The sequence below is a fragment of the Ochlerotatus camptorhynchus genome, unplaced genomic scaffold, assembly GCF_037179485.1.
Source record: "Ochlerotatus camptorhynchus isolate MF236.1 unplaced genomic scaffold, CSIRO-AGI_Acam_v1.1 ptg000350l, whole genome shotgun sequence".
Lineage (NCBI taxonomy): Eukaryota > Metazoa > Arthropoda > Insecta > Diptera > Culicidae > Ochlerotatus > Ochlerotatus camptorhynchus.
The window spans coordinates 857,206-884,854 of NW_027040838.1; the positions used below are offsets into that span (position 1 = coordinate 857,206).

General features: G+C 43.1%; 3 protein-coding genes and 2 non-coding genes across 5 annotated transcripts in view; 3 read left to right on the forward strand and 2 right to left on the reverse strand.

Moving 5' to 3' along the window:
* Positions 1-9,591, reverse strand: part of LOC135709118 (BTB/POZ domain-containing protein 7) — a 45,494-nt gene extending 35,903 nt beyond the window's left edge. The window contains exon 1 of the mRNA XM_065231321.1: positions 8,735-9,591. The gene's annotated coding sequence lies outside the window, so the exon portion shown is untranslated. The remainder of the gene's footprint in view (positions 1-8,734) is intronic.
* Positions 9,592-9,817: 226 nt separating this feature from the next.
* Positions 9,818-11,599, forward strand: LOC135709120 (TGF-beta-activated kinase 1 and MAP3K7-binding protein 1-like). Its single transcript, XM_065231323.1, has 4 exons — positions 9,818-10,000; positions 10,067-10,135; positions 10,234-11,328; positions 11,383-11,599. The coding sequence occupies exons 1-4, from the start codon at positions 9,882-9,884 to the stop codon at positions 11,513-11,515; spliced, it is 1,416 nt and encodes a 471-aa protein (XP_065087395.1). The 5' UTR covers positions 9,818-9,881; the 3' UTR covers positions 11,516-11,599.
* Positions 11,512-26,810, reverse strand: LOC135709119 (uncharacterized). The gene is made up of 3 exons (XM_065231322.1): positions 26,433-26,810; positions 12,574-12,925; positions 11,512-12,501 (listed from the first exon to the last, which is right to left on the reverse strand). The coding sequence occupies exons 1-3, from the start codon at positions 26,726-26,728 to the stop codon at positions 11,647-11,649; spliced, it is 1,503 nt and encodes a 500-aa protein (XP_065087394.1). The 5' UTR covers positions 26,729-26,810; the 3' UTR covers positions 11,512-11,646.
* TRNAK-UUU (transfer RNA lysine (anticodon UUU)) lies at positions 13,026-13,098 on the forward strand. Its single transcript has one exon. It is a non-coding gene; the product is annotated as a tRNA-Lys (tRNA).
* TRNAY-GUA (transfer RNA tyrosine (anticodon GUA)) lies at positions 25,758-25,856 on the forward strand. Its single transcript has 2 exons — positions 25,758-25,794; positions 25,821-25,856. It is a non-coding gene; the product is annotated as a tRNA-Tyr (tRNA).
* Positions 26,811-27,649: the final 839 nt, after the last annotated feature.

Here is a 27,649-nt window from a genome sequence, read left to right on the forward strand (position 1 = left end):
GGTTCGTTGATCGCTTGTCATTTTGTCATTTGGAGATATTTTTGATTCCTTGATCATAACCCATGCTTTATTAAGTACCTGCACTTGTGCTTGTAATCTAAAATTAAACGTATTTCAAGTGCTTTTGGCTTTGACCTATACCTATTTATTATATCTTATGTAGTTCGACCCAGGTAACACCTTCGTGTGACTAAAATGCTTCATTTTGAAGTTAGTTTCCTAGCTGATTTTTAAATTATATAGGGTATATGCTCCAACTATGCTCACACGCTTCCACTATGTCGCACCACAAAAATACGTATGGGTATGTCACAATAGAAGCACGCCACAGTGGAAATCCCGAGCCATAGTTCAAACACTTATCCCAAATCAAAATGAAGCACATATATAAGATTAGTGACAATACCATGTACAAAAATGATGTTTAACATTGTTTCCTGAGTAATACATTAATGAGAACAACAATTAAAGCTTGTCACGCAAATAGAAGGAGCACTGTTGGACACTTTCTGAAATATTCCAATAGTATAATCATAGAGATAACTTTAGGACCAGAAGGTCCCGAAGAAACGAGCTCAACTTTTTGGCTCAGCTCTGGTACTATCTTCGGTTCTAAGCTAATCGATTCACCCCTCAAAACATAGGAAAATCCACCAACCCCTCATTTTATCTGTCAAACTTTCATAGCGTATCAAAACAAACATAGTGTAGTACTGGAATTTATACTAGAATGGGGTACGTTAGTCGACTTGCTTGGGATCGAAATCGTTAGTTTCGTATTGATTGTTGGTATAATTCTCTTGCAAACCCAAATAAATTTATCTGCGTCAAAATAAATAAAATAAGAGTGATTTGCGGCAAAACCCGCCAGTATCGCACCCAACGTCAGTGCCTATACGTAAGCGTACTACGACGCGGCTTTCAAACAAAGGAGTAACAAGTGTGATACTATCACTGCTGGACTAGATCTTTGGTTTTCTCATGTAGTGGTTCATCAGAGAGGGGAAGCTTAGTAATCCCCATCGCCGGCCCATGGCGCCATTCTATCGTGGCATGAGCCAGCAACGCCGACCATAAACCTACCGTCTCCAACACTCCATTATAAAGCAAGAAATTAAGCCCGCCCACCAGCAACAAGGTGCAAAAACTAGCCAAGGGGAGGGAATTTTTATCGCATCTCGATTTTGACAAGATATTTTTAAAAACGTGTTGCACCATCATCCCTAGAGCACTGGAGCTAATATTTGCAGAAGTAAAATTTCCAAAATAATTATTGAAAATAGTTTCATTGAGTGCGTCCATTTAGGAACCGCTTCGAAGATGGTGCCTCCACGGTACATACTTACCGAAGAAAGCATCCAGCTAAGTATTCATAATGCTGGGGACTGAAACCGAAAATGATCCATTGGATTTACTCGGCAATTGTTTTTTTTTTTTTTGTTTTATTAATTTATTTGATAAGGCTCAACCGAATTAACTTAACAGAGCCGAGGGTTCATGGTCACTATACAATACATCTTAAAGCTATAGTCAAAAGGTACAACACAATAAACACTTTATCTTCCGCTATCCAAAAAGCCTCCTCCATCAGAACTGGAGCCGCTTCCAGTAGTTTCATTGTATGGCAAATTGTTGTACGCCAACGAGGGTCAGAGCGCGTCCATTGCAGCAATGGACGCAAAACGTGGTCAGCACTCACACACTCATCACGAAACGGTTGCTTTCCAAAGTCGACGACGCATCGACCGAAAGAACTGCTGATGAAGAACAATGAGGAGGACCACACAATGGTTGCTGCCGAGTAAACAGACGATCGCGTAGCACATCGAGAGTGGCCTGCTTTTGTCGACAGCCGAGTGAACACTGACTCGGCAATTGTGAAACCCAGGATTACTTATGGTGCATTGGTCTGGTGGCCAAAAACAAAAGAGAGTGTTGTTCAGAGAAAGTTAGAAAAACTCCAAAGGTTAGCAACTCTCTCAATAACAGGTGCAATGAGAAGTACACCATCGAAGGCATTGGATGCTTTGCTTTATATGCTACCATTGCATCAATTTATACAATTAGAAGCCGAAAAGTGTGCTCTAAGGATTACAAGGTCAGTGAAACTCTTTGAAGGAGACCTTAGAGGACATCTTACGATTCTAAAAACTGTTAGTATCAACTCTCTAGTAAGGAACAACGAAGACTGGATGGAGAAAAGATACAATTTCAATCGACTTTTTCGAGTAGTTGACCCTGGGCGTAATTCATGGCAATTTGGTGGCCCGGTTCTTCGTCCAGGATCGATTGTTTTTTATACAGATGGTTCAAGATTGAACAATCAAGTGGGAGCAGGAGTAACTGGCCCAGGGATAGAAATATCGGTTCCTATGGGCAGATGGCCAACTGTGTTCCAAGCTGAAATCCAAGCAATTTTAGAGTGTTCCGTTATATGTTTGCGTAGAAACTATAAGGGTTCAAATATATGCGTCATGTCCGACAGTCAAGCTGCTCTAAATGCTTTAAAGTCGGCGACATGTACATCAAAACTTGTCTGGGAGTGTGTTCAATCACTTCAAAAATTGTCTTGTCATAATCAAGTCAACTTATATTGGGTTCCTGGTCATTGCGGGATTGAGGGAAATGAAAGAGCTGATGCACTAGCAAGACTCGGATCTTCTCATAAGTTCATCGGGCCAGAGCCCTTTTGTGGCTTATCGGCTGCATCTCTTAGAATGGAGCTAAAAGCGTGGGAATCTTCAAAAGTGGAGGAAAACTGGAAGAACACTTCCATTGCTAGGCAGTCGAAGCGATTTATTAATCCAAACATTTCTGTGACCCACAAAATCCTGGAACTTTCTAAGAAAGATCTTAGTATATATGCAGGTCTTATAACAGGTCATTGTCCGAGCCGTTATCACTTGAAGCTGATTGGAAAACTTCAAGATGATGTATGTCGCTTCTGTGGCATAGAAAAGGAAGACTCGGAACAATTGCTATGCCACTGTCCGGCAATTTTCAATAAAAGGCGTAAGTTCTTCGACAAGGGGCTGATAGAACCCTTTGACATTTGGAGAACAACTCCCAGTACGGCAGTGCACTTTATTCGAAGTATAATGCCGTGCTGGGATAATGCTATTAGTCAAACGATGGCGATCACTCCTAATAATAGTGATACGGCATCTTGATATAGCTAAAGAAAAAAAAATGGGGAATATATCACAATAGATCAGAAAAATGGTCGCAGTGATGAAAATACCCGACAAGGAAAAAAAAAAAAAAAAGTATTCATACAAGAAAGTGGTGAAGGGAAGTGTGCAAGGGGTGAGACAGGTTTATACCCCGTTCACATTACAGCGTATATCACGTGATATATGCTGTCTTGCAATGAGCACTCATACATCTAGTTTTCACTGGGAATCCTATGTATGAGTGCTCATTGCAAGACCGCCTATATTACGTGATATAGGCTGTAATGTGAACGGGGTATTACTCTGAGTTGCTTTTTTGCAGTGAGTAACTCGTGAGTAACTCAATGTACCCTTAATATTTAATCGATGTTCTCTCTGCTTGCTCCGTTAACTTCCTTTAAGAATATGCTTCTCATATTAGACGTCAGTTTTGTTTGTAAACAAAGTAAGCCCAAGTGCATCCTGAGGCTTTCGAATAGCTTGAATATTATGGAAGAACCTGTGCCGGTGCCTGCTTAGTACCAGCAAGAACTTACAGTTCCAATCAGCTTTCAGCAGTTGTTCTCCCTCCCCAGTAGCCAGTCCCAGTTGTCACTTCAAAAGGATCATCGCTGATCAAAAAAGCTTTTCAAACAGCTATTCTTCTGAACATCTGGAATTTCACCTATAATGCAAATTGCATCTGGAATTTCACCTATCAGCATCGATTGATCCAGAAGTCGTAACAGCATTCCCATTGAAAATGGTAATGGTCCTCTTCTCGTTAGAACAGAACCATGTAAGTTAGCTACAGCGTGAAAGATTCCATCACAGCACATCAAACATAGCGTGGTGAGCAATATTCTAACCGTGGTCAGTGTAAAAAACCGCCACATCTCCCCGGTGGGACAATAACCGATTAACATCCAATTCCAGCTCCGACGGCAACGCTATCAACCATTACCCCCGCTGAATGTTCAGCCAGACCAGCCGCCGTCATTTCCGAAGCCGGAGAGGAGGAGGACGTTTAAGTGCTACCAATGTTCCGGTGATTGCGATCCTCGTCCGGACTTCAAACCCATCAACGATCCATCGAACGAAATCGAAGTGAAAACCAGTACGGAAAACGAAGAACAAATCAAGCTGATAGATTATCTTCGTCGTCTTTCTCTTTGCATTCCCACGGCCATGTTAAGACCAAGTATATGATCGTCATGAGACGTGATCAAGATCGCTGCCAATCACTCGATATCGTCAGCGCTGTTCATAAAACAGATGGAGACGAACGACAAATTCTACACCTGGGCCGCTATGGACTTAGCCAACGAGAAACCGCTCTACTTTATCACGGTGGTGTATCGCAGAGACGGGACCGTATCACGATCATCCGGAAGGCACAGCAGAAGCACCAGAAGAGGAAGGATGGATGTCCACCGTCAGTAGAACGGCACAGTTATAATTCAGAGCTCGGTTCGCAGTTTCATCCAGCGGCAGTTTGCCAAGCCATCGGAACGGGATTGCTTCGACGAGTATTGTAGTACGTGTGGGATACGTAATTTGGCGGATTTTGAGTATCTGGTCATACACATCGAGTGTATGGCAGCTAGGTAGCAATAGGTTCCGTTCACGTTCACAGTTGGTAATGGTTGAACGAAGGTTATTAAGCAGAGATGATGCAGGATAATCAAATCAATCAATTTAAGTGTCTCCGAGTTTCGCTGAGTTATTGAGTTCTGCAAGCATGTTTTTGTTATTGTTGTTTTGATTGACAGCAGCTTTTCGACTTCGCATGAAGGTGCACCTTCATATGTTGCTGTGATGCGAAAAGTGAGAAGCAAATGACAGTGATCTTTCTCACTGAGCAATGTGAGCTATTCGAGGTACATCAAAAGCAACTCAGAAATCGCTCATGATTAGGAGCTCTCTTACCCCTACAGGGTGTCTACTCAATCTAAGGAATCAAATTCCCTGAGTTTTCCAGGTTTTTCCAGGTCAGATGAAAAAAATTCCAGGTGCATACAAATTATACACATTATTATTTTATCTATTAATCCATCTGGAATCCCTTTTATGTACTTATTGATTTATGTTATTTTCGATTGTTCTAACTTGGGCGTTGGTACTTATAAGTCGGCACAGCAAAAAAGTTATTGAATATTACAGCAGAACAGATGCACATAGGTTGTTAAATATTAATTTGTTCAATTTATGTTTGGTAAATGCACCAATAGTGGAGGTACGTTATTACAATGTACTACTATAGCGGCTTAGCCATAAGCTATAAGCTATAAGCCACCATAGGAACACATTGCACTTAAGTACCTCCACTATTGGTCCTCCTACGCATAATTTGCGAAAAGAAATTATATCCATGGGTGTAATATTGTATTTGGTTTTTGCAATCACATTAGTTATTCATACAGTAACATGCATTACGTCAATCAATATTACATTCTTTTTTGGTATTTGTGCAGTATTTTTTCAATTCAAAAATATAAATACAAGAAAGGAACCTGTCTACTATTTCGATAAAACGATATATCAAAACTTTATAACAATATGCTTTCAAAAACAAAATATCATTTTGATAATATGTTTGAGTCCAACTCTGTTTGGAAGATCAAGACAGAATAAATCATGGTTTCACATGTCTAAAATCTCTTAAGGTCCGTTTAGACTATCTGATTTTGGTCTGATGGTCTGATTTTGACCGCCGCCATAATGAAAAATCTGCTCGAATTTACTTTCGACACACTTTGTCGAACCCCCCTGTTTGCTGGTGTTCACACTGCTTGCACATGTCGAAAAAACTGTCAATTCCAGAACAACATGTGAAAAGGGCATACAAGCTTTTTGTAAACAAACCTTCTTATGCCCTTTTCTCGCCGCCCATATGACACCAACGCAAACCTTTAACATCACCGGGTAGGGGACACTTTCCCCTTCCCGATGATATTGCTGGTTTGCGTGAGCGACCCTCGGTTGGTGAGAAAAGGGCCTACAAAGGTTTGTTTACAAAAAGCTTGTATGCCCTTTTCACATGTTGTTCTGGAATTTAGATTTCAAAACAAAACTGTATCAGGAATCAAAAGTAAATACTTCAATCATGAATTACCGGAAAATTGCTCTAGTTTCGGCAGACGTATTTGCTTTTATTATTTTAAATAAAATGAGAAAGAGAAGGTGAACTTTGTGGAGTAGGAAATTGTTGCTCAGGAGGAACACCGGCAGGGATCTGGGTCATGTTGTCCACCAAGAGCTGCGATATGAAGATGAAAATGGATTTCAAAACTTCGCCAGGATGTCGATACCAACTTTAGACAAGCTAGTGGGAAAAGTTCTCATGATTCCTTGAGGTCTGAAAATTTCTGTAACAACTCAATTCTGCAAGGTCTTCAAGCCTTCTGACGTCCCTGAAGTTTTGTTTCTGTTCTCCGGTAAAATTTTTTTAAAGATCAACAATCTTTCCTGACAATCTGCAAATGTCTCGGTAGTTCTACAGATTTCTTTGAAGTTCTGTGTGTTCTTCAGAAGTTCTGCAAATTTTCCTAAAAATCTACAAAGTTCCTGAATCCCTGAAGATTTAAGATCCTTGAAGATCAACAATTATCTCTGATGTTCACAAAATTTCTAATAATCTACAAACTTATCGAAAGTTTTTTAATTGTCTCTGCAGATTTTCATGATTCAATGAATAAATTCTTCTTAGACTGATGCAAAATTTGAAATTTTCGCTCCACGGTTTTCAAACGGTTTCAAATCAGGTCCTGATTAGCCTCCAAAAGTTTAAACTCATTTGATAAGAAACTGACTTGGCACAAACCATTTGAAGTTCATATGGAAATTACTATGGGAAAACAAAACTTTTTGTTCATTGTCTTTTAGCCTTTTTAAATATTGTACTGTTAACAAATTCTATTGCCATTCTTATGGGAATTTTTATCAGCTACAACTTTGCAGAAAATTGTTTTTCAGTCAAATGTCAAATTAAATAGTTATTAATTGTTTAAGGGATTGATAATCTTATGGCATGATCAAGCAACTGTTCTATGGGCAACACTGTATTCTGCAGTGTGACATAGTTGCCATGATTTTTGCCCTCTATTCTACGCGCCATAAACACCAATGTTGCCTGCTGAACAGTTGATTGAGCATAATCATAAGACATCAGTGAGTTGAATCATTATTAACTTTTGTTCTTTACATTTGATCGAAAAGTGGTCTTCAACAAAGTTGTAGCTGAGAAAATTTTCAACAAGGTCAGCTCTCGGCTCAGCTATCATTTTCTAAAGTAGAGTAAAGTGGTGAATTTTTAGATAGATATGAACCGAAATTATGGTTTCTCCATAGTAATTCCCATATAAACTTCAAATGGTTTGTGCCAAGCCAGTTTCTCACTAAATGTGTTCAAATTTTGGGAGGCTAATCAGGGCCCAATTTGGAACCGTTTGAGCACTGTGGAGCGAAAATTTCAAATTTTGCATCAGTCTAGTGAGCATATGCGTTTAGGACTGCAAATCAAATGTAAGTAATGTCAAAATTTGGTATTTGTTCGAAACATTTGAGTTTCATTTGAAATTTTAGAAGGAAAAAAAATTGTCACATGATTTGCTTTTATCACTTAGCTTCAGGCAACTTGCTTCAATCCGCTGTAATTTAATCCGCTTTTCATGACATCTTATTAACCTTCCTTCTATTGTTGAAATTTACAAACACAGACATAACAATAAAGGTATGTAAGGTAGCCACCATCCCTTACTCAGACATCAAAATCGAGGTACAAAGTTGACCTATCCAAAAGTGATCCATCAAAGTCAAATTTAAAACACCAAATGCACCTGTAGCAGCGAATCATTTACTAACTGGTTGATAGGAAGTTTGCGGAAAAAAAACACATCAATTGGCACCAACCAAACACCAGCAACAACAACAACAGTAACAGCCAAGTTTGTACAGTAAACGCATCATCGCGTGACGAGACGATGGCAACGAGAATGACCGACTAATAAGCAACCGAATATAATGAGCGTTTGCAACAAGGGGATGCAAATTATATCGCGTAAATAGAGAACGTTGGGCGACAAAACGCGAAAATTGAGGTCAAAGCACCGAAGAAATATTACAACTTGCCGAAGTAAAGGATGCAGGATTTTGGGGAAATTTTCGTCGAATCCAAGGTGTCGAGAGGATGAAAACAGAATGGATCCGAAGGAAAACTGTGCATTCTAATCTAATCAATAGTTTCGATCGGAGAGTATGCGAACATTTTGCATGACTGGCCATCACCGCAGTAGGCTGGCAGTCAGCAGAAACGGAAGGGTCTCAGAGTCAGAAGCAAAGAGTGAGAGAGAGAGAGAGAGAGAGAAAGTGAGATTGCGCGTATGGGTGCGAGCGAGAGAAAGAGACAAGAAAGTGCGAATAGCCTGCTGTTGTAGTGGGCTGGGTGAAAGAACCAACCAACAAGCCATTCAGATAAATTAAAGGAAATCTCCCACGCCTCAAACGGTGCGGAATGCAGAAAGAATATAAACTATTTTTTTTAAAAGGACGAAGAGCTTTTCTTTCCCAGAAGGGAAACTTACCTGAATACAAATGAAAAACCATTTTGCGATGGAGTTTCCGGAAAACTTTGTGCCCAATGTTTGATTTTCGCCAACACACTCCGGGTCTGATGGAATCTCTCACTCACGAATCGCCAATGGGGGATGATGTTATAGAGATGTCTCGCTATGCGGTAACAATATTGCACAATATCCGCCACGCACAGTAGGCTGGGTCCAGCACAGATTCCACTTTACGATTGGCAGCAGCGCCTACTCTGTCCCGGAACAAACTTCCACCTCAAGCTGCAACAGCAAAATATTTTCCAGCACACTTGGATATCTTCATTTCCGTCTTTTTGGATCTTGTCATTCGGCCATGTTTACATTTTACCATACTCCGATGTCGACGATGGTGCTCCAGTGCTCCTTTTGTGGAACCGTGGCCGTAATATCAATACACATACACTGGCGCATTCCAGTAGCACCCTCTTTCACAACACAACACCAAGAGCACTGATGGGAGCAGCAGCAGCAGCTAGCACTTTCATCTATCTGCCATCATTGGGCTTATACACAAATGCACTCGGACACGCACACATACACAGGCGCAGCACAGCAGAGGGAGCCACCTTAATCTTGCAACAGAGGGCAGTGAGCAGCAGTAGGACCGTCGAAGGAAAAAATCTAGAAATCGGGATCACTTTGAAATGCACTTTTCGACCCTCGATCCGGATCGATTCCGGCCAACTCGATCGCGATCGCACGCACCGAACCTTCACGCACCACTTGCACCAATTTTCGATCGCGTTCGAACGCTTGGGAAACACCTTTCGCGAAAAACTTTTCCTCTGCACACCCGCCTGAGAAAATTTTATTTCAAGTTTTTTGACACGACTCGCAAAAGAAGAGAGCTTCAAATACCTACCTACAAAACTCACACACGAACAATACAAAGTTTTCTCCTCTGTTTTCCCAGCGAAAGTATGTGAGCGTGCAGTGTGACTGTGGCGTTCGCTGACAGATCGAAAAGATCCAGCAGGGCTGTTTGTTTTGCGTGGTAGTTTCCACATTGCTCACCATCCAAACAGAGGCGCTGCTGTTTTGTTTTGATTATCCTCATTCGGGGAAAAAATCTGATTGGAACTGAGTCACTTGGACGACAACAATAAAAATAATTGGCGACGAGATGAGAGCCGGAATCGACTCGGTGGAAGCGGCGGCCGTCTGCCAGACCCGACCCTGGACGGACGATTTGAAGGTGTGTCCCCATACTGGAGTCGGGGAAGCTACCAACCAGACGTACAGGTGAGTTGGAATTCGTGTTGGATTTCGGGTGGAAAGATCGTGTTAATCAGCTGTTTTCTATTTTAGGAAGGATGGCAGCCGCATTGAGGCTTACAAGTCCAGGGATAAAAAGTGCCTTTGCATTGTGGATGATACGTAAGTTTTTTTTTTGTTTAGACGGTGTTTCTAAACCTTCTGAAATCTCGCTTATCGGTGGAATTAGAACAACTTTAAGGAAATACATCTCTTTTAAGCCTCCTCTACGCCATCTACTCCGGGCACAATGGTGTCCGGGTGGCGGATTTTGCCCTGCAGAAAATGGCCGCTGACCTGCTGCTCGGTCAGCTGAACGGTCGTTCCACGGACGAAGCCGTCAAGGACGTCATTCGCCAGGCGTTCCATGCCGTCGAAAAGGGTTACATCGACTCGATCGATGTAGAGCTTGCCACACGAACGGCTCTTCAAATGCAACTATCTGACATTGACCTCGGTCAGTATCAGATTTCGCAAGAGTTTGGCAACGTGCTGCAGAAGCTGGACAAACTCAAGCTGGAGTTGTCGGTGGGCAGCAGTGCCGTGTTGGCGTTGATCTACCAATCGAAACTCTACATCGGAAACATTGGCAACTGCCGGGCTCTGCTGTGCAAGACGGATGAGTTCGAAACACTGACCGTAACGCAGCTTAGCGTCGATCACAATCTCTGCAACGAGGAAGAGGTTCTCCGTCTATTCCGACTGGGACTGGAGGCTCAAAACTTTGAAAACTGGCCTCTGTATAGTACCCGATGCATCGGGAACTACCTGGGCAAGAACGGGTACAAGGATTGCGACTTTCTGTCCGATGCCTCTTCGGATCCGGTTATCTTCCAACCGGAGATTGTTGGTTCGGTCCCGATCACATCGGCCTGTAAGTTCCTGGTTCTGATGTCCAGTGGTCTATGCCGCGCACTGCACGATCTCTACCCGGGCGATACATGTTACGGTAATCGCAATCTAGTCCAGATAATCGCCGAAGAGTTCCAGATGCAATCTACCCTGGCCGGGGTGGCCCAATCCGTAGTGCATAGGGTTGTTCAACTGCACCATGATGCCTTTATGCAGCAGGTTGACGAAGAGAGGCCAGCAGCTTTCTCCAACCGAGACGACATAACGCTACTGATCCGGAACTTCAACTACCACCTTCCGAATGCGTTCAACAATAGGAAAAACAGCAGCCGGTCGTTCACGTCGACTACTTCGGCATCCTCATCGACGACCAATTCGGATTCCACACCGACGAACCACAGCTACGGAACCGAAATGGACTGCTCCGGGATGGGCACGAACGTGTCCGTTACCAGTTCGGAAAGGTAAGTTCCACTGGAAATGTCTGCGAGCGCATCTTAAGTTTCGAATCGTTTTAGAAGCGAAAACGACAACTTCCCGGAATCTAAAGATGAACGCGTCAAATCGTACGTGGACTTTTCGGATTATAACCGCCGCGTTGCGGAGGCACGCAAACTCGGAAAACTCCCACCCAACATGGCCTTCGATTAACGACAGGATGATTGTTTATTGCTTGTTTTGTTCTATCATAAGAGTTTGTATAGTAAATATATCTATATATAGCACTAGGATGTAGTTGTAATATCTATTCGGTACCAGTTTCGAACCTTCCTCGACCATCATCAGGACTTGTCAAACTGCCAGCTAAGCCACTGTATCAGCCGTTCGTAGTGCTTCCGGATAAAGTGTCGCTTCTCGGTCTTGGCCTGTTCGACTCGATCCGCTTGGTGGCGCTTCCAGGCAGCGTACTGGCTGCTCACTGAAACCTCTTCCAGTTCATCGAACCCGGAAGCATTGTACCGGGCCAGTTTCCGGTACACCTGCGTCGTCCGGTCGTCATAGAACACGACCGTAGTGTTGAGTATTTTGTTCAGCTGCGACAGAGGCCAATCGAACCCAATCACCCGCAGGGTGTCGTTGGCAGAGGCATCGTTTGCCAAAGGGACTTCGCGCAGCAAAGACTCGTCTTTGACATGGCCTCCGCTTCCGTGTTGGTGCACGGAAGGGTTATCACTTTGGAACACGACGTACGAGTATTTGTCGTAGGAGTTGTTCTCTTTCGGTTGATCGTAGTGAATGTGGATGGCGGGGATTATGATCTTCAACGGAAGAACCAGCTCCGGGCCCGTGGGGGTGAAATTTGCAAACGGATCGTCCTCGGAACTATCGGTCACATTGGGCTCCGTAATGTTCAACGATTGCATTGAGAGCGGTTCCTCCGATGTTGTCACTACATCGGAGTATTCCTCCACGGGCATCTCTTCGCTTTCCGTAGATTCGTCGTAGGGGGAGACATCTGACGCCACCGGCATCGGCGTAGTGCTCGTAGTCGTCGTGACCGTTACCATTTCCGTTATGTTCAAAATAACCGGCGGAGCCTTGGAACTGCTCGCAGTCGGGGTAACATTCAATGACGGCTGTAAGTTCAGCTGCTCGAGCTTCTTCTCCGGTAGCGAAGCGTTGAGAAAATTGTCCACCTTGAAAGAAGCACACAAATTGAGCGGCACGCAGATAATTATCAATCAATCGTGAGAGACTCCATTACTTACGTCGCACTCGCCGCAAGGTCGATCGTACATCGTGGACAGAACGGCCGCCTTGACGTATGAGTATTGGATTAGACTCCACGGCGGTTCGATGATGTATGCTATCCGCGAGCAGCGATCCACCACGTACACCTGAAACTCCTTCAGGCCGAACATGGCGAAGGTACCGTTCTCGTTCAGCGGGTTCGGATAGACGGAAATGTTGTAGCCGGCGGCCACGCTGGTCACATTGTCCAGGAAGTCTTCGAACTCGGCAAATTCGGTCTCTTCCGGGTGCCTGCTGGGAGCCGCGCCAAGGATGAACTGCACGTTGCGGTAGCCGTTGTTTTCGAAGCGATTGAACAGGTTGTGAAATCTGCGAATGGAAGGGTGGTGGGAAAAAAGAAGACCAGCGGCGGTGAGGAAGGGCGAGGTTAACGCTATGTGATTGATTATGAGCGGTGAGGGATGCAAGAGCCCGGATAGCTCAGTCGGTAGAGCGTTGGACTTTTAATCCAACGGTCTAGGGTTCAAGTCCCTATTCGGGCGGGTGATTTTTTTTTTTTAATAAATGTACAGCCAAATGCACGGCCAATGATAATCAAAAAACATTAGGCAAATTTACTCATCGCTGAATTCCTGCACTTTATGCGATTATTGAGTAAACTAAACTCAAATTTGGGTCGTTCTCATTGGCCGTGAGGATTGTTGCGGATATCCCGGATATCCGCATCCGTAAATGCGTAAGAACCGAATGAAAATGTACATCCGGTTCCGCATTGTGCCCTGCAGATGTCTTGCGGATTTTTGAAAAATGTTGTACTTTAGATCTAAGAGAAGAGGAGACAATACGGGGGCGAAAACGAACCACTTTTCTGTCAAACGCGAACCAACTCGTGATTGGCTGATTTGTAGTGCGTAAAATAGAGATAGAGATAAAAGAGTAAGAAGCCAGTTGTCTCCTCTTCCTCTTAGGTTTAGATCGGTAAGAATATCTCTGATAGTAACTCGCTAGATTTAACGTTTGTCGGTGCGTTTGCTGTTGCTTTTGATAGCCAATGCAACCTGTTACAACTCTACATTGAATAAATTCTACAAAATAGTTTCGCTTAGCTGTAGCAATGCAAAGAGAAAATCGATGAAGAGAATCGATCATCGCGTATAGGCCCTTATGCATGCTCACTGTCGAGTTGTTCGGAAATCTTCGGAATGTAATTAGTTTTGCTGAACAATTTCCATTCGTGTGACATGGTGGGCTGTTGCCGTTCTACTGTTTTACTCCGTAGTCCAAGGGGGACTACTGTTGAGGATCATCGTAAGGTTCTTGTTCTGGATCCTTTGGAGTTTGAGGGGATGGCACTTAGTACAGCTCTCCCAGATTGGCGTTCCGTACTCAATGACGGGGAGAATGATTTGCTTGTGGCCGGTAAGCTTGTTTTAAATGGACTTTCTGTTGATAAAGTGGGTATAGCGACCTAAACAAGATGTTGTACTTGTTGGATGCTTTGTCCACATGGGAACGGAACAGCAACTTGCTATCAAGGGGAGACCAAGGCAGACGACGTCACTCGACCATTCAATGGGAGTATTATCAAGGTGGACTTTCAAGTTATCAGGCGGGACAAGCCGAGGTGAATTGAAGAGTGGAAATAGTATGGTCTTTAATGCTCTGGAATGCCGGGGATGATCTCATAGGCAGTGACCATTACCCACTGGTAATCCAACTCGATGACCGACCGCAGGACACATTACGTAAACCACGATGGAAATACGACTAGGCTAACTGGGTCTGGTTCCTTTTTCAGAAGTTCGTCCACGCTGCATGGTCCAATTCAACACCGGGCAGTATCCAAGACTTCATTAGCTTCATCCATCAAGCGGCACTTTCACCAATTCCACGAACCAGTCCCAACCCGGGATCTAAGTATCTACCATGGTGGTCCCCAGAGACCAAAGCAGCAGTTAAAGCCAAAATGAAGGCTCTTCGGGCTGCTAAGCGGCTACCTTCGGACCATCCGTCGAAAGAAGCGGCCATGGCCACCTACAGAGCAAAACGCAACGAGTGCCGACAAACTATCCGGTCTGCCAAGAGTTCAAACTGGGAGCAATTTCTGGACAGCATTAATGCTGGCCAGACGGTCAACGCATTAAGTGGCATACGGAAATGCCGCGGAATGGCCATCCGGGTAGATGGTACCATCACTAGAGACCCTGATAAGATTGCCCACGCTATGGGGGAATATTTTGTCGTGTAAAAAACCAGAGGATGAACTACCGCTGGAGATTAATCGGCCTTTCATGCCACGGGAACTCGACCTAGCTCTATTCAAGGCTACCGGGAAATCGACTGGCCCAGATGACGTCGGGTACCCCATGCTAAAATACCTATCACCGGAATGCAAGACCACACTCCTCAGACGGTACCGGAACCTACTTCCCCACTTTGAACCAGGTACTTCGAGACGCGAGAGATTCTGACCAGCATGCTGAACTCGCTACGCTAGACATCTCTAAGACTTATAACAGGACATGGACACCCGACATTCTTGTTCAACTCACGGACTGGGGTCTGTCGGGCCACGTTCTTCATTTTTTGAAGAACTTCCTCCGGCATCGTACTTTCCAGGTATGCATCGGAAACCATAGATCAAGAGGATTCCCAGAGGAGACTGGCGTCCCGCAAGGTTCGGTGATCGCAGTCACGTTGTTTCTAATACGGATGAACGGAGTGTTCCACAGCTTACCCAAAAAATATACATCTTTGTGTATGCAGACGACATCGTCTTGGTGGCGGTCGGCTGCACAGTGAAGGCCCTTTGCAGAAAACTAAACGTGGCCACGAATGCAGTTCTACACCGGTTGGAAACTAACGATTTAAAATTGGATCACTACTTGACTAGCCTATTGGTCCCAAGCAAATCGATTAACGTACCCCATTGTAGTCAAAATTCTAGTACTACACAACGTTTGTTTTGATTCGCTATGAAAGTTTGACAGATAAAATGAGGGGTTCATGGATTTTCCTGTGTTTTGGGGGGTGCATCGATTTGCTTGGGACCGAAGAGAGTACCAGAGCTGAGCCAAAAAGTTGAGCACGTTTTTTCGGGACCTTCTGGTCTTAGAGTTACCTCTATGGTTCTACGCTGGACCAAATCCGTCGGATTCTACCTCTCGATGGAGAAATGCGCGTATACCCACATTTATCCGTTCAATCACCAGGTGCTCCGCTATCCTATCAGTGTCGACGGAAGGATCATGCCGTTTAAGAAGTCTATCCGCGTCCTCGGCATACGCCTGGATCGGCATTTAAACTTTGGAGACCATTTCAACAAAGTGAAAGGGAATTGCCAAACAAGAATCGGCTTGCTGCGGACATTAGCCAGGAGGCATCTAGCGAACAACCGTGCTGTCCAGATGCGCGTGGCTAAAGCGGTAACCGATTCAAGATTAACATACGGTATAGAACTGACTTGCCTAGCTGCCGACAGGATGATTTCCCAACTGTCCCCGGTATACTATCAGGCCATTAGAATCACATCAGGTCTCCTCCCCTCCACCCCCAGGCTTGCAGCTTGTGTGCAGAGCGGAAGGTTACCCTTTGACCAATGTATCGTTGCTACCGTTTGCAAGAGGGCAGTTGGCAACTGGAACAAGTGATGGAGTGTCCCTCCTTATGGAGGCGAACAAACTCCTGAAGGACGCCGCCGACCTGGAACTCTCCCCGGTAGCCAGGGTTCACTGGTGATGAGCAAGGGGTTGGAACTCACCCGGACTTTCTATCGACTTGGTGATAAAGAAAAGATTCCGGGCGGGAACCAACTCCCCCGCACTAGTGAAATCGGTGGCCGAACTACAACGAACCAAGTACCCAAATCACCTAGCACGATACTCTGACGGATCCCGAACTGGCGGAAGGGTAGGTATTGGGATATCTGATCCGGAGTTACGCACCTTCTACCGACTTCCGGATCCTTGCAGCGTTTTCTCTGCTGAAGCTGCCGCCACCTCGCCTACCAACAAACCTGTCGCCATATTTTCTGAGTCGGCCAGATCTTCAGTCCGATACAGCCAAGCACCCTTGGATCCAGGCTATCCAGAAGCTCGCTCATAAAGGAACAACTTTCATCTGGATCCCAGGGCACTGCGGGATCAGAGGAAATGAGGAAGCCGAACATTTGGTGGCATCCAAAAGACAGACAAACCTCTATACTCAAAAGGTTCCTGACATCAAGCGGTGGATCGTGACTAGCTGGACAAATGGATGGCTGCCATCTCAAGATCTTTTAATCCGGAAAATTAAAGGGGACACCAGAAGATGGGATGATCCGCCTGAACACCGATCTCAAGTAATTCTATCGCGGCTGAGAACCGGTCATACCAAAGCCTCTCACAACGTGGGAGGCGGAGGTCCATTTAGGAAGCAATGCGAGACATACAGTGGGGCATTTCCTATGCAACTGCCCCCAGTACTACCATAGAGGTAACTCTAAGACTAGATAGCTAATCGATTCACCCCTCGAAACATAGGAAAATCCACTAACCCTTCCTTTTATCTGTCAAACTTTCATAGCGAATCAAAACAAACATTGTGTAGAACTAGAATTTTGACTAGAATGGAGTACGTTAATCGTTTGTTTGGGACCAATAGACTAGTCAAGTAGTGAGTCAATTTGAAATTGTTAGTTTCGTATTGATTGTTGGTACTACGGACCACGCATCCAATGCGAGATGTCAGCAAGCGTCAGGGACACCCTGAGTTATGACCCCTCTAGCACCACAGCGCTCTTCTCCTTTCTGAGGGAGACAGGATTGATCAACAAAAATTTGATATATGACCCAATATTGATCCAAGCAACGACAACGGACAGAGGATTGAACTACTATTGGCAACAACCAAAGACTCAAAAACGGACGAGCGACTATATTAAGATGATGCACGAATAAGGACACGAAAACGGATGATGGCACAAAATTACGCACAGCGACAACAATGGAAGTGAACACGGAAAACTACTGCACATAAAAACAAAATGACCACAATAATCGGACACAAGACCAAGCGACGACAATGGATTATGACAAGGACCAACTACTAGACACACCGCAAGTTATCTGAATATCTGCCAACAAAATCAACTCCGTTATTATAACTCTGTCTAATACAATTGTACCCTTTACACATCAGGGGGGCCGCTCTCTGAAGCCCTCTATCCCTGTTTAAGTGACGAACCAGCCAGTGGCTGAAAGTCACTCTAATTAAAGAGCCTGAATTTATAAAGAGACGACATCTTATCCATTTGACAGGTCTTTTGCTCGATTGGAATGACTTTTCGTATGACTTTGACAGATAGTCGATTGTTCCAATGTTGACATGTCGTCTCTTTATAAATTCAGGCTCTTTAACTCTAATAAAGAAAAAAAAAAAGGATTGGTCTGTGTTCTAGCTGCATTGATACAAATCTTCCAGCTTTTGAAATAGTCGGACAAAACATCCAGACCTTATTGGAGTTTTCGCGTCAGATCACGGACTCGACCCTTATACACTCAAAAAATTCCACACGTTTGATCGAAGTGTTTAAACACTTTGATCTATTGTATTGTACATTGAATCACACTACTGTTCAAAACAGATGGATTTAAAGTGTTTTGCATTCAATACGATGTGAATTGTTTGCTCAGAAAGGTAAACATCGAAAACAAGAGTTGTGACTTTATCCTATCAACCCGCCTCATATATGAGAACAACCGTGGCATAGTGAGATCGAACGAAGACTCCGGCAGCAGCACACCCCAACAGTTCATTATCGAATTCTAAATCAGACCCATGAAAAAGATATGTGAAAGCTCTGGCAGTTAGGCACATAGAATCCAAGTGTGTTACAATTCAAATCTATAGTGTTCAGGCATGTTTCATAGCATAAGATTCACACATGAAATGGATGTGTTTCACAATAAGCGCAAAATTAAGTGTGAGACACATGATGATGACGTGTGGAATTTTTCGAGTGTAGATGATGACAGTGTCATCAGCAAACATTGACAAAATACCACCACCCGGAAGGGGAGGAACATCTGACGTGAAGATGTTGAAGGAGATAGGACCAAGGAGGCTACCCTGCGGAACCCCAGCATCAACGTTGAACGTATCAGAAGGTGAATTGTTCAAGAAGACATGGAAAGATCTGCCCGACAAGTAGTTTTTGATGATCTTAACAAGGAATATCTGGAAGATGTATCGATGCAGTTTGTACACGAGGCCATCATGCAAGACATTGTCGAACGCCTTCTCAACATCCAACAATGCCATAGAAGATGTCTTGGAAACGGACGGATGGTAGAGTGTCCTAAACCCAACTTTTCGAATAGCTTCGAGATGGAGGACAAGAGGCTGATGAGGCGATAGCTTTTGGCACTGGTAGGAACTTTTCCAGGCTTGTGGATTGGAATATGACTTTGGCTAACTTCCAGCGTGCAGGGAAGGAGCCTAGCACCAAACACTTATTGAAGACCGCTGCAAGGTGCTCGAAGAAGTCAACAGTCAAGTTTTTCAACTCAAGGCTAACCACTCCATCGACACCAGCGGCCTTCATGTTCTTGGTTGGTTTAATGGCTGCTATCACCTCATCAGCCGATATTCTACTATCGTCAGATACAACTACGGTGGTGGCAGCGACTCTATAGACATTGTCTCAACAAACAGATATTTTGCAAAGATATCCGCAAAAGTAAATGTAAAGTGAAGTACCGAACTAGATAGAGTGTGTTGAGTCTGCAGAACTTCAAGATCAGATATCCCGGATGATTTGGATAGACCAACAATTATTTTAAATGATGTCATGAATCTCCGCGAAGTACAACGTGCTCAAAAATTCTGAGTGGACATCGAACAAGATTTCGATTAACCTGTAAAATATCTCCAGGACAATTAGGAGAACGGTAAATATTTGGTAACACATCTTTCTATTTCACAAAACGTTTTTTGGCTTATACAATCAATCAAGATCTGAACTCCAGGAAGATTTGATGAACTTTTAATACAGTCAAATTTTGCTCGTTGTATGTTTACGTGGGCGAAATCGAAGTCAAACGTCATTTCTGACACTGCTGATTCATTTTCGAGGGGCTCATGTATGAACGATTTGGATAGTTGCTAAAGGATTGTGATGATAATAAACAATCGGTGTATCCCTCAACCAATTTTCAGATTGACAGTTCAGCTCAACTGTTTGGCTCAGCTCTGGTACTCTGTTCGGTCCCAAGCTAATCGATGCACCCCTCGAAACAGTCAAGTAGTGAGCCAATTTCAAATCGTTAGTTTCCACCGGTTGGCTATACTGCTCGCTATACTGTCTTCGACAAAGTTGTGCTGAGATAGACCAACAAGCTTGTGTCATTGGATTCAGGTTTAATTGGGAACTACGCCGCTAGGGACGCTTAACTTTTATGTTACTTATGACACGGGTGCTATAATATAAGGATCTTAGGTCCAACGTATAATATTTCGTGATCCTGGCCATATAGAAAGTTGCTGTCTTCAGCAAAGTTGTTCAGGGGACCAAGTCCTTTCGGATGGTGGGCATATTAGTTCAGAACTCTCTCTCTACGCAGTGCTAGTGTACACATGAGCTTATTATATAAGCTGTATCTCGAGAACGTTGCTGTCTTGAGCAAAGTTGTTCAGGTGACCAAGTCCTTTCGGATGGTAATCATATTATTTAAGAACTCTCTCACTACGCGGCGCTAGTGTGCACATGAACTTCCTTAATATGCCATTTCTGGAAAGCTTGTCCATATAAGATGTTGCTGTGCAATGCGAGGACACGAACCGAAAAAGGGATGATGGGTAGAGGCCAGAAAACGATTTCGGACGCCATTTTAAAATCCAAGATGGCGGTCATCGATTCAAGAAAAACTGTCAAATACCTTACAATATAGGTATTTCCGAAACGGGGACGACGTGTAGAGGCCGGAAATCGATTCCAGGCTACATTTTAGAATCCAAGAAAAACTGTCAAATACAATATGGGCATTTCCGGAAAGGGGACGACGTGTAGAGGCCGGAAATCGATGCCGGATGCCATTTTGAAATCCAAGATGCAGGCCATCGGTTCAAGAAAAACTGTCAAATATCCTACAATATGGGTATTTTCGGAAAGGGGATGACGTGTAGATACCAGAAATCAATGCCAGACGGCATTTTGGAATTCAAGATGTCGACCACCAGTTCAAAAATAAACTGTCAAATACTCTACAATATGGGCATTTCTGGATAGGGGATGACGTGTAGAGACTGTAAATCGATGCCAGATGCCATTTTGTAATCCAAGATGGCAACAATCGGTTCAAGAAAAACTGTCAAATACCCTACAATATGAGTGTTTTCGGAAAGGAAATTACGTGTAGGGGACGACGGAGGAGTTTTGCGCAGCCAAGAACATTAGCTTCAAGGCTTTGCTGCTCATTGATAACGCTCCGTTGCATCCGCCCACCATAAGCAATCCCACCATAATGCTTTTATACATGCCACCAAAGATCACGCATTTGATTCAACCCCTTGATCAAGGCATCCTCAAAAATTTCAAGCTGAAGTATGTCAAGAGAAGCTACAGTTTTATTCTGGAAACAGCCGAGAATGAAGGCCTTTCACTAGCGGATACACGAAAGTAGTTCAGCATCAAGAATTGCTTCGACTGCTTGGATCATAAGGACATAAAACAAAGCACGTTGGTAAACTGCTTGAAGAAAATTCTTCCGTAGTACCCATCTACAATGAATATGGATAATATTTTCATCTCTCCGAGTTCAAAAGCTTCTGCGAGGCAAGATTTTGAGCTCCAAAATACCATGAAACATTAATTAGATCAAATTCATCTTCCTAATGGAAGATTATTTTACCGAAATCTGTGAAATTTTACCGAAATCTCAACAGCTGAACGTTCGGTTAACAGTGATAAACTCAAGGTTTAAGTCACTCAGCACATTGTGCCGAAATTAGAACCGGCACAACTTGGGCACATTCATCGGTACACCTTCGATATACCTTCGGCACAATCTTGTAGGCATTGAATTGTTGTAAATAAAATGAGAGCACTACTGCACAACTGTCCTTGAAGTTGTTCACAACATTACGTGCTGTTTGAATGTATTTTCAGGAACATCCTCTAATTGAGTTGGGGAAATGACGGCTTCGGTATGACAGACTATTTTCGGCAACCCAAATTGAAACACTATTTTCACTGGATTTTCTTACGAAAACACTTCGCTTATGCATGCAAACGATTCTTTATGCTTTCAGCTTCAATTTGACTATATTTTTACCACTGAGAAAAAGCAATCTAGCAAGGTTTTCTTGAAATGCAACACACGCACTACAAATTGTAGCTGATTTCGAGTTGCCGATAGTAGAACAGCAGATTTACATGCAGTCCAAATGGAACGGTTGCCGACAATACTCGCTCTCACTAGAGAAGATTGGAGCTTTGTAAAAGCGTTTCAAAACAGTTTTTGACAATTCTTTCGAAAGAAATTGTTAGAGCAGCTGGCAGCAAAAGATTGTAAACAAACCAATACTGCATACGTGTGCGTTTCTTAGAGAAAACGGCTATAGAAAGAACGTCGCTGCTTAGGTTGCCGAGAATACGTAAATTCCCCTATAACAGAGGAACTCAGACCAGCAGTTCACTTATACAGCTGCCCTCCGAAGAACGAGCTACCCACTGAGTTGCACCCACCGCTTTTTCTCGGCGGTGTTTCAACCAGGCGGTGTAATTTTTTGCATGTGAGTAGTGCCAATGGAGAACTAGTCACTCACAGAAAATCAGAGCGCTTGGTTGAAAACCCACCGAGACAAAGCGGAGGATGGAACTCAGTGGGTAACGCGTTCTTCGGGGCAAAGCTGTAGATCTAAATATGAAATGTAGGTTCTAGAGTGGGCTCAAGAGAAAGAGGCAGTTAGTACCGCATTAGTACCGTCAATTCAAATAATGCAGCAACTCACACAAAACAAACTAAAGCAGTCTATTCATCATCCTCTATAGTCGGTCTCCAACAACGCTCCCCACCGATTCCTACTCTTTCTGGCCGCTAATAGACCGATGCTTTTCACATCACGAAAAGCTAAGCTTCTGGTCTACCTTTGAGGGCATTATAAAGCACTCAAACACAGGACTTTTATTACCCTATAGAACACAAATCACCAAAATTTCGCAAAACCTTCACTTCCCGCCTCATCTTCAATCCAATTTATCCTTGCGATTTCAAACCAAAACATTCAAGGTGTCAGAAATACCGGGTAACCGGGATGGGTATTTGACAAACAAGCGCAGCTTGCTCTATGACCGGCACAATCGACACACCTGCTGCACACTTGAGGCACACTGACAAAAAAGATGACCCAAGATTGGTGTGCGGAGTGACCTACCCCTTGGATAAACTGCACTGTACCAAAAGATCATCATCTGTTCGAATGACACCTCAGACCATTCAAATCGAAGGAACCGTTTTTTTACGGGATGATAGCTGCAACGGGATGACGGTTGTTTTGTGGTCAGATGATGCTCCTCTTGAATACACGTTGAACATTGATACGGGTAGCGAACGAACCTCCGTTGAAATACGTTGAAATGCATATGGTATTGCGGTTCAGCTAGCCCCATGATGCAAATATCATCCAAAACGATGATATAAATAAATTCTATCGAAACCCGAAACGTCATTTGCTGATCTGAGCTGACAAACGAGGTGGAAACCACTAGTCATCGCTATCAGAGGTAGTATACGGTGGTGGTGGAGGAAGATTTCTCTACCACACTGAACGAAAACATCCGTAATACTGTGAATGATTATTGCATTGCTCGAGCCCTTTACACGGATAGAAATCTCCTTATACCTTTTGGCAAATTTCCATTGCTGATTATTCATAAATTGTATAAGTCAACTAATAAGCAGACGCCTTGCAAAAAGTTAATAAAGATCATGTGTCAAATGAAATGTATAAGCGGTCACACATACCTTTTATGCATTCTAATAGGACATATGTGGTTTGTCTTATGGAATGTATAAGGCTGATGCTTTGGCAAAATTGTATAAGTGAAACACATGACTTAAATAATTGATTTTCGTTTCGTGTAACAATATGCTTTCGAATTTCGGATAATTGCCTTATGGTTGAATTCGTCATCAGTTGATGAGAATTCCTATGACTTTCATCCAAATAAAGGATAATATTTATTTGAAAATTGGCTCTAACCTAATAAAATGTGTATGGTTATTTTGCTTTGGGTATCATGCAAGCAATTTGTGGAAGGGTATGGTATTGTTTTATTATGTTTACAGCGCTCAGAGGAAAACAATTGAAGAATAAGATGACCTACAAATGCTTTAAATTAGATTTGAACAGCCATTTCATAAAAACATCGTTCGTTGGTAGAGGAAACATCCTCCAGTTCAGCTTGTAACTATCATTAAAAAAAAAAAGATTTCGATGCTTAGATTTGAATAGTCTGAGTTTTCATTCCAACAGAGAATGGTGTTTTGGTGCAGTGCAACACATGATTTTTGTATCCATCACTCTGAAAAATCTTCACGTCCGATTGACGTGAAAACATAGGTGGTTTTCGTCCACCCTATTTTTCACGTAACTTTTACCGGAATTGCACGTAGCCGATCAAAATTCAGCTACAATTATCTACGTGATTAGTCAGGTAAATAAGTTCTGATTTCCACGTACTGCTTACGTGAAATCGGGGTGAAAACTACTGGACATATGGTGACTTTTACGTGACATTCCGTTTTGTTTAAAATACTTTTCATGTAGTTTGTACGTGATTTTTTAATGAGAATAATGGAAAGTATATATAGAAGCAGCCAATATTATTCAATTTTATCGGGAAGATATAAATTTCACGTGTTTAGATTAATACTTATATCTACTCATAAAATTCTAAAATATTGACCATTTGATTATTATAAGGTAGAAACTTGTATGCGTTTTTTTTAATTTCTTTCAAAATATTAACACCTGTTTGCAGACTCAAAATGCTGATGTCACCGTCTGAATTTATAAAACTAGAAAAAGGCTACATATAATCATTAATTAATTAATGTAAAAGAATCTAATTACCGACCAACATTTGCAGCAAGCACTGAGGAATTTTGAATCTTTAAGGAGTTCTTCCACCACGCTCGGTGACGCCATATTGATTTTTTTACGTACCTGAAAATCACGTAACTCTCGTTTCACGGAAATATCGAAAGTCCCAAACACACAAACACAAATACACTAAATCTGTTTACGTGAATATACGGTCAATTTCACCAACATTTTTAGTGGACATGACGTGTAATGCAGGTCAAAGTTACTAACGTGACATTTGAGATTTTCTAAATACAGATCAGGTACGTGATATTTCACGTAAATCGAACGTGAAGATTTTTTAGATTTTTTCATCATCATGACTGTTCTTGGCTATTCAATATTGAAATGTAAACAATCGAATTATAAATCTACTTTAAAGCATTTACAAGTCATCCTATTATTAAATTGTTGTCCTCCATCCTTTATTATTTATTTATTATTATTAAATACCATCCTTTATTTGGATTACAATGATATGGATGCTCATTCTGATGACGAATTGAACCATAAGGAAATCATCCGAAATTCGAAAGTATATTGTCAAAGGGCTCGAGCAATGCAATAATCATTCGAAGTATTGCGGGTGTTTTCGTTCAGTGTGGGTGTTCAGCAATAACAAATATGTTTGCTGATATCTTAGAAAAAAAAAAATATAATTTTGTTGAACCTTTTTCAGCAAACCATTTTGCTGGAAGAAGATATCCGAATTTGGTGTGATGAAATCGAATATCACTAGCGAACCATCCTGGTATTAATGCAATGATAAGCGAGTAATTTATCGATCACGAATAAATCATTAATCATTAGGGCAATTAAATTTTAATCGATATTAGCTAATTTCTATAAAACATTTCCATCCACTACCACCAACCACGACCGTCAAACCGGCAACACTTGTCCGGCCCGCTGATTATTCTAATAAGAAAAACGCGGAAAGCGTATTTATATCGAGCGAACGAATCGATTTTTTGTTTGCGATCTTCTCATTCGCCGTTCCACTTTTACTCTCGCGACAAGAGTCATGTCAAGCCATAGAGAATTGGTACCACTCATAAGAGTCGACCCTCATCAACCTTCGATAGCTCAGTTGGTAGAGCGGTGGACTGTAGATGATCGTTCCGATGAGAAAATAGTGATCCATAGGTCGCTGGTTCAAATCCGGCTCGAAGGAAAGTGGCAATCTTTTTTGTGTGGGGATCATTACACGTTCTGTGATCGTCAACCTCTTTCTGCGCCATGGCAACGCAATCAGCTGTTGTCGTCTGTCACCATGCAAAACACGGGCGTTAAAAAAAAAGTGATTGCATTACGCAAGTACCCATTTCGAACGCGTGCGAGCGTGAGGTGAGACACGAGTCAATATTATTGTTTTGAAATTGCGTGAGAGCGTCGACCGTCGTTCTCTCTCTCTCTGGACGAAAGTTTGTTCTCATTGATGATGGGAGACAGACGGATGCTCGCGAGAAAAAAATAACTGCAGTTTTTCAAAACAGAAGCAAGCGGTTTGTGTTAGTTTTTTCCCTCGAAGCAGTCGAACGCGACAAGTGCATAGCAGCGGCGAACAACGCGAGCACAGTTGTAATTGAACCGAGTGCTCTACATTAATTGTCATTGATTACTATTCATCAATGCATCGACGGGAGCCGAGCTGAACGAGCGCTGCGAACGGAAGTATGGGGAAATGACTATCTTTCACTGATGGCGAAGGTTGTTACACTTCAATTACCCTTATAAAAATAAAACTTACAGTTGAATCTGCTCGTCGTAGTGGATCTTGTTGTAGAAGATCGGATCCCGTTCCTTGAAGATGCGCTGCGTCAGGAAGGGTTTCGGCGGTGCGACGCTGTACAGGACGGTGACCTGTCCGCGGAACTCTTCCTCAATCATCGGCTCGGAGGGGTCCTGCTCCGAGCCGTACTGCCACCGGTCCAGGTGGCTACAGGTGGCATCCTGATCGACGGCCATGGTCCAAGTGCGCCCGACGAGAAGAAGCAGCACCAGCAGTGGCCACCGACGTCGTTGCCACGGAAACCGTGGCGCCATCTTAGGTATAGTGTATAATGTTATATTTATTGTTGTTTTCAATCACACGCACTCTCGGTTCGAGCTCTACGAACGATGCTCTCGCGGCGGAATCTGAGTACGGACTAACCACAGCGCCGAACTCTCCCCGCAGTCTGACGACCGAGACGAGCGGAAACGCAACAAGCACCGCGGCGGCCAGTGGCTTTAAGCGCGTGTGATTCGTTTGACGCGATGTCGTCGACGCTGAGGAGTGAGATGCGGGGCGCATTTCTCACATATGAGAGTACTTCCAGCCAACGCACTGTGGAGTGGAGAGAGCGTCGTACCAAGCCAAAAGATCGACGCAAACGGGGTAAAAATAAAAATAAACTGTAGCCGCGGAGCAAGAGTGTAGGATACAAAGAGAACGACGACGACGCATTTGAATATTTAAATCGAGCGTGAATCCATCCACATATCCATATCATGTATAGCAGCTTTAGGTAGGAGACGGTGCACAGAAGCATTGAATCGAATATTGAATTCTAATTTACATTACGAACGGAAAAAGAGAGCAGAGTAAACCATCGTTTATGACGATTTGTATGTAGATTTACACTCGCGAATAGTGGAGAATGACTTTCAGCAAACGGAACAGGAACGAATCGATTTTGCCACGGCTTCGGTCAGCTGCGGATACACATCCGCAGTAAAGCTAACACAGAGCGGAAATAACGGTTCCGCGGTATACGTATTTGGGATATAATCCATACATTTAGATCGAATACTGTTATAATTGACCTGTCCGATGACTCTGACTGTGTGTTGAGAAGTGTTTGGAATGTACGACGTTTACGGCCTGAACACTGCGTCGTAATATGGGAATAAGCTGAGAGACTAAGGCTATTAGTAACCCAACTTGCTGCTTGTGTAGTAGCCAATTATGGTCGTTAACCGTTA

Excerpts from the sequence above, each read along its gene's own strand:
- LOC135709120 (XM_065231323.1), top strand. The coding sequence starts at position 9,882 with ATGAGAGCCGGAATCGACTCGGTGGAAGCGGCGGCCGTCTGCCAGACC. Across the intron at positions 10,001-10,066 it reads GCTACCAACCAGACGTACAG|GAAGGATGGCAGCCGCATTG; the intron begins GTGAGTTGGAAT and ends TTTCTATTTTAG. Across the intron at positions 10,136-10,233 it reads CTTTGCATTGTGGATGATAC|CCTCCTCTACGCCATCTACT; the intron begins GTAAGTTTTTTT and ends ATCTCTTTTAAG.
- LOC135709119 (XM_065231322.1), bottom strand. The coding sequence starts at position 26,728 with ATGGCGCCACGGTTTCCGTGGCAACGACGTCGGTGGCCACTGCTGGTG. Across the intron at positions 12,926-26,432 it reads TACGACGAGCAGATTCAACT|ATTTCACAACCTGTTCAATC; the intron begins GTAAGTTTTATT and ends TTCCATTCGCAG. Across the intron at positions 12,502-12,573 it reads GACCTTGCGGCGAGTGCGAC|GTGGACAATTTTCTCAACGC; the intron begins GTAAGTAATGGA and ends GCTTCTTTCAAG.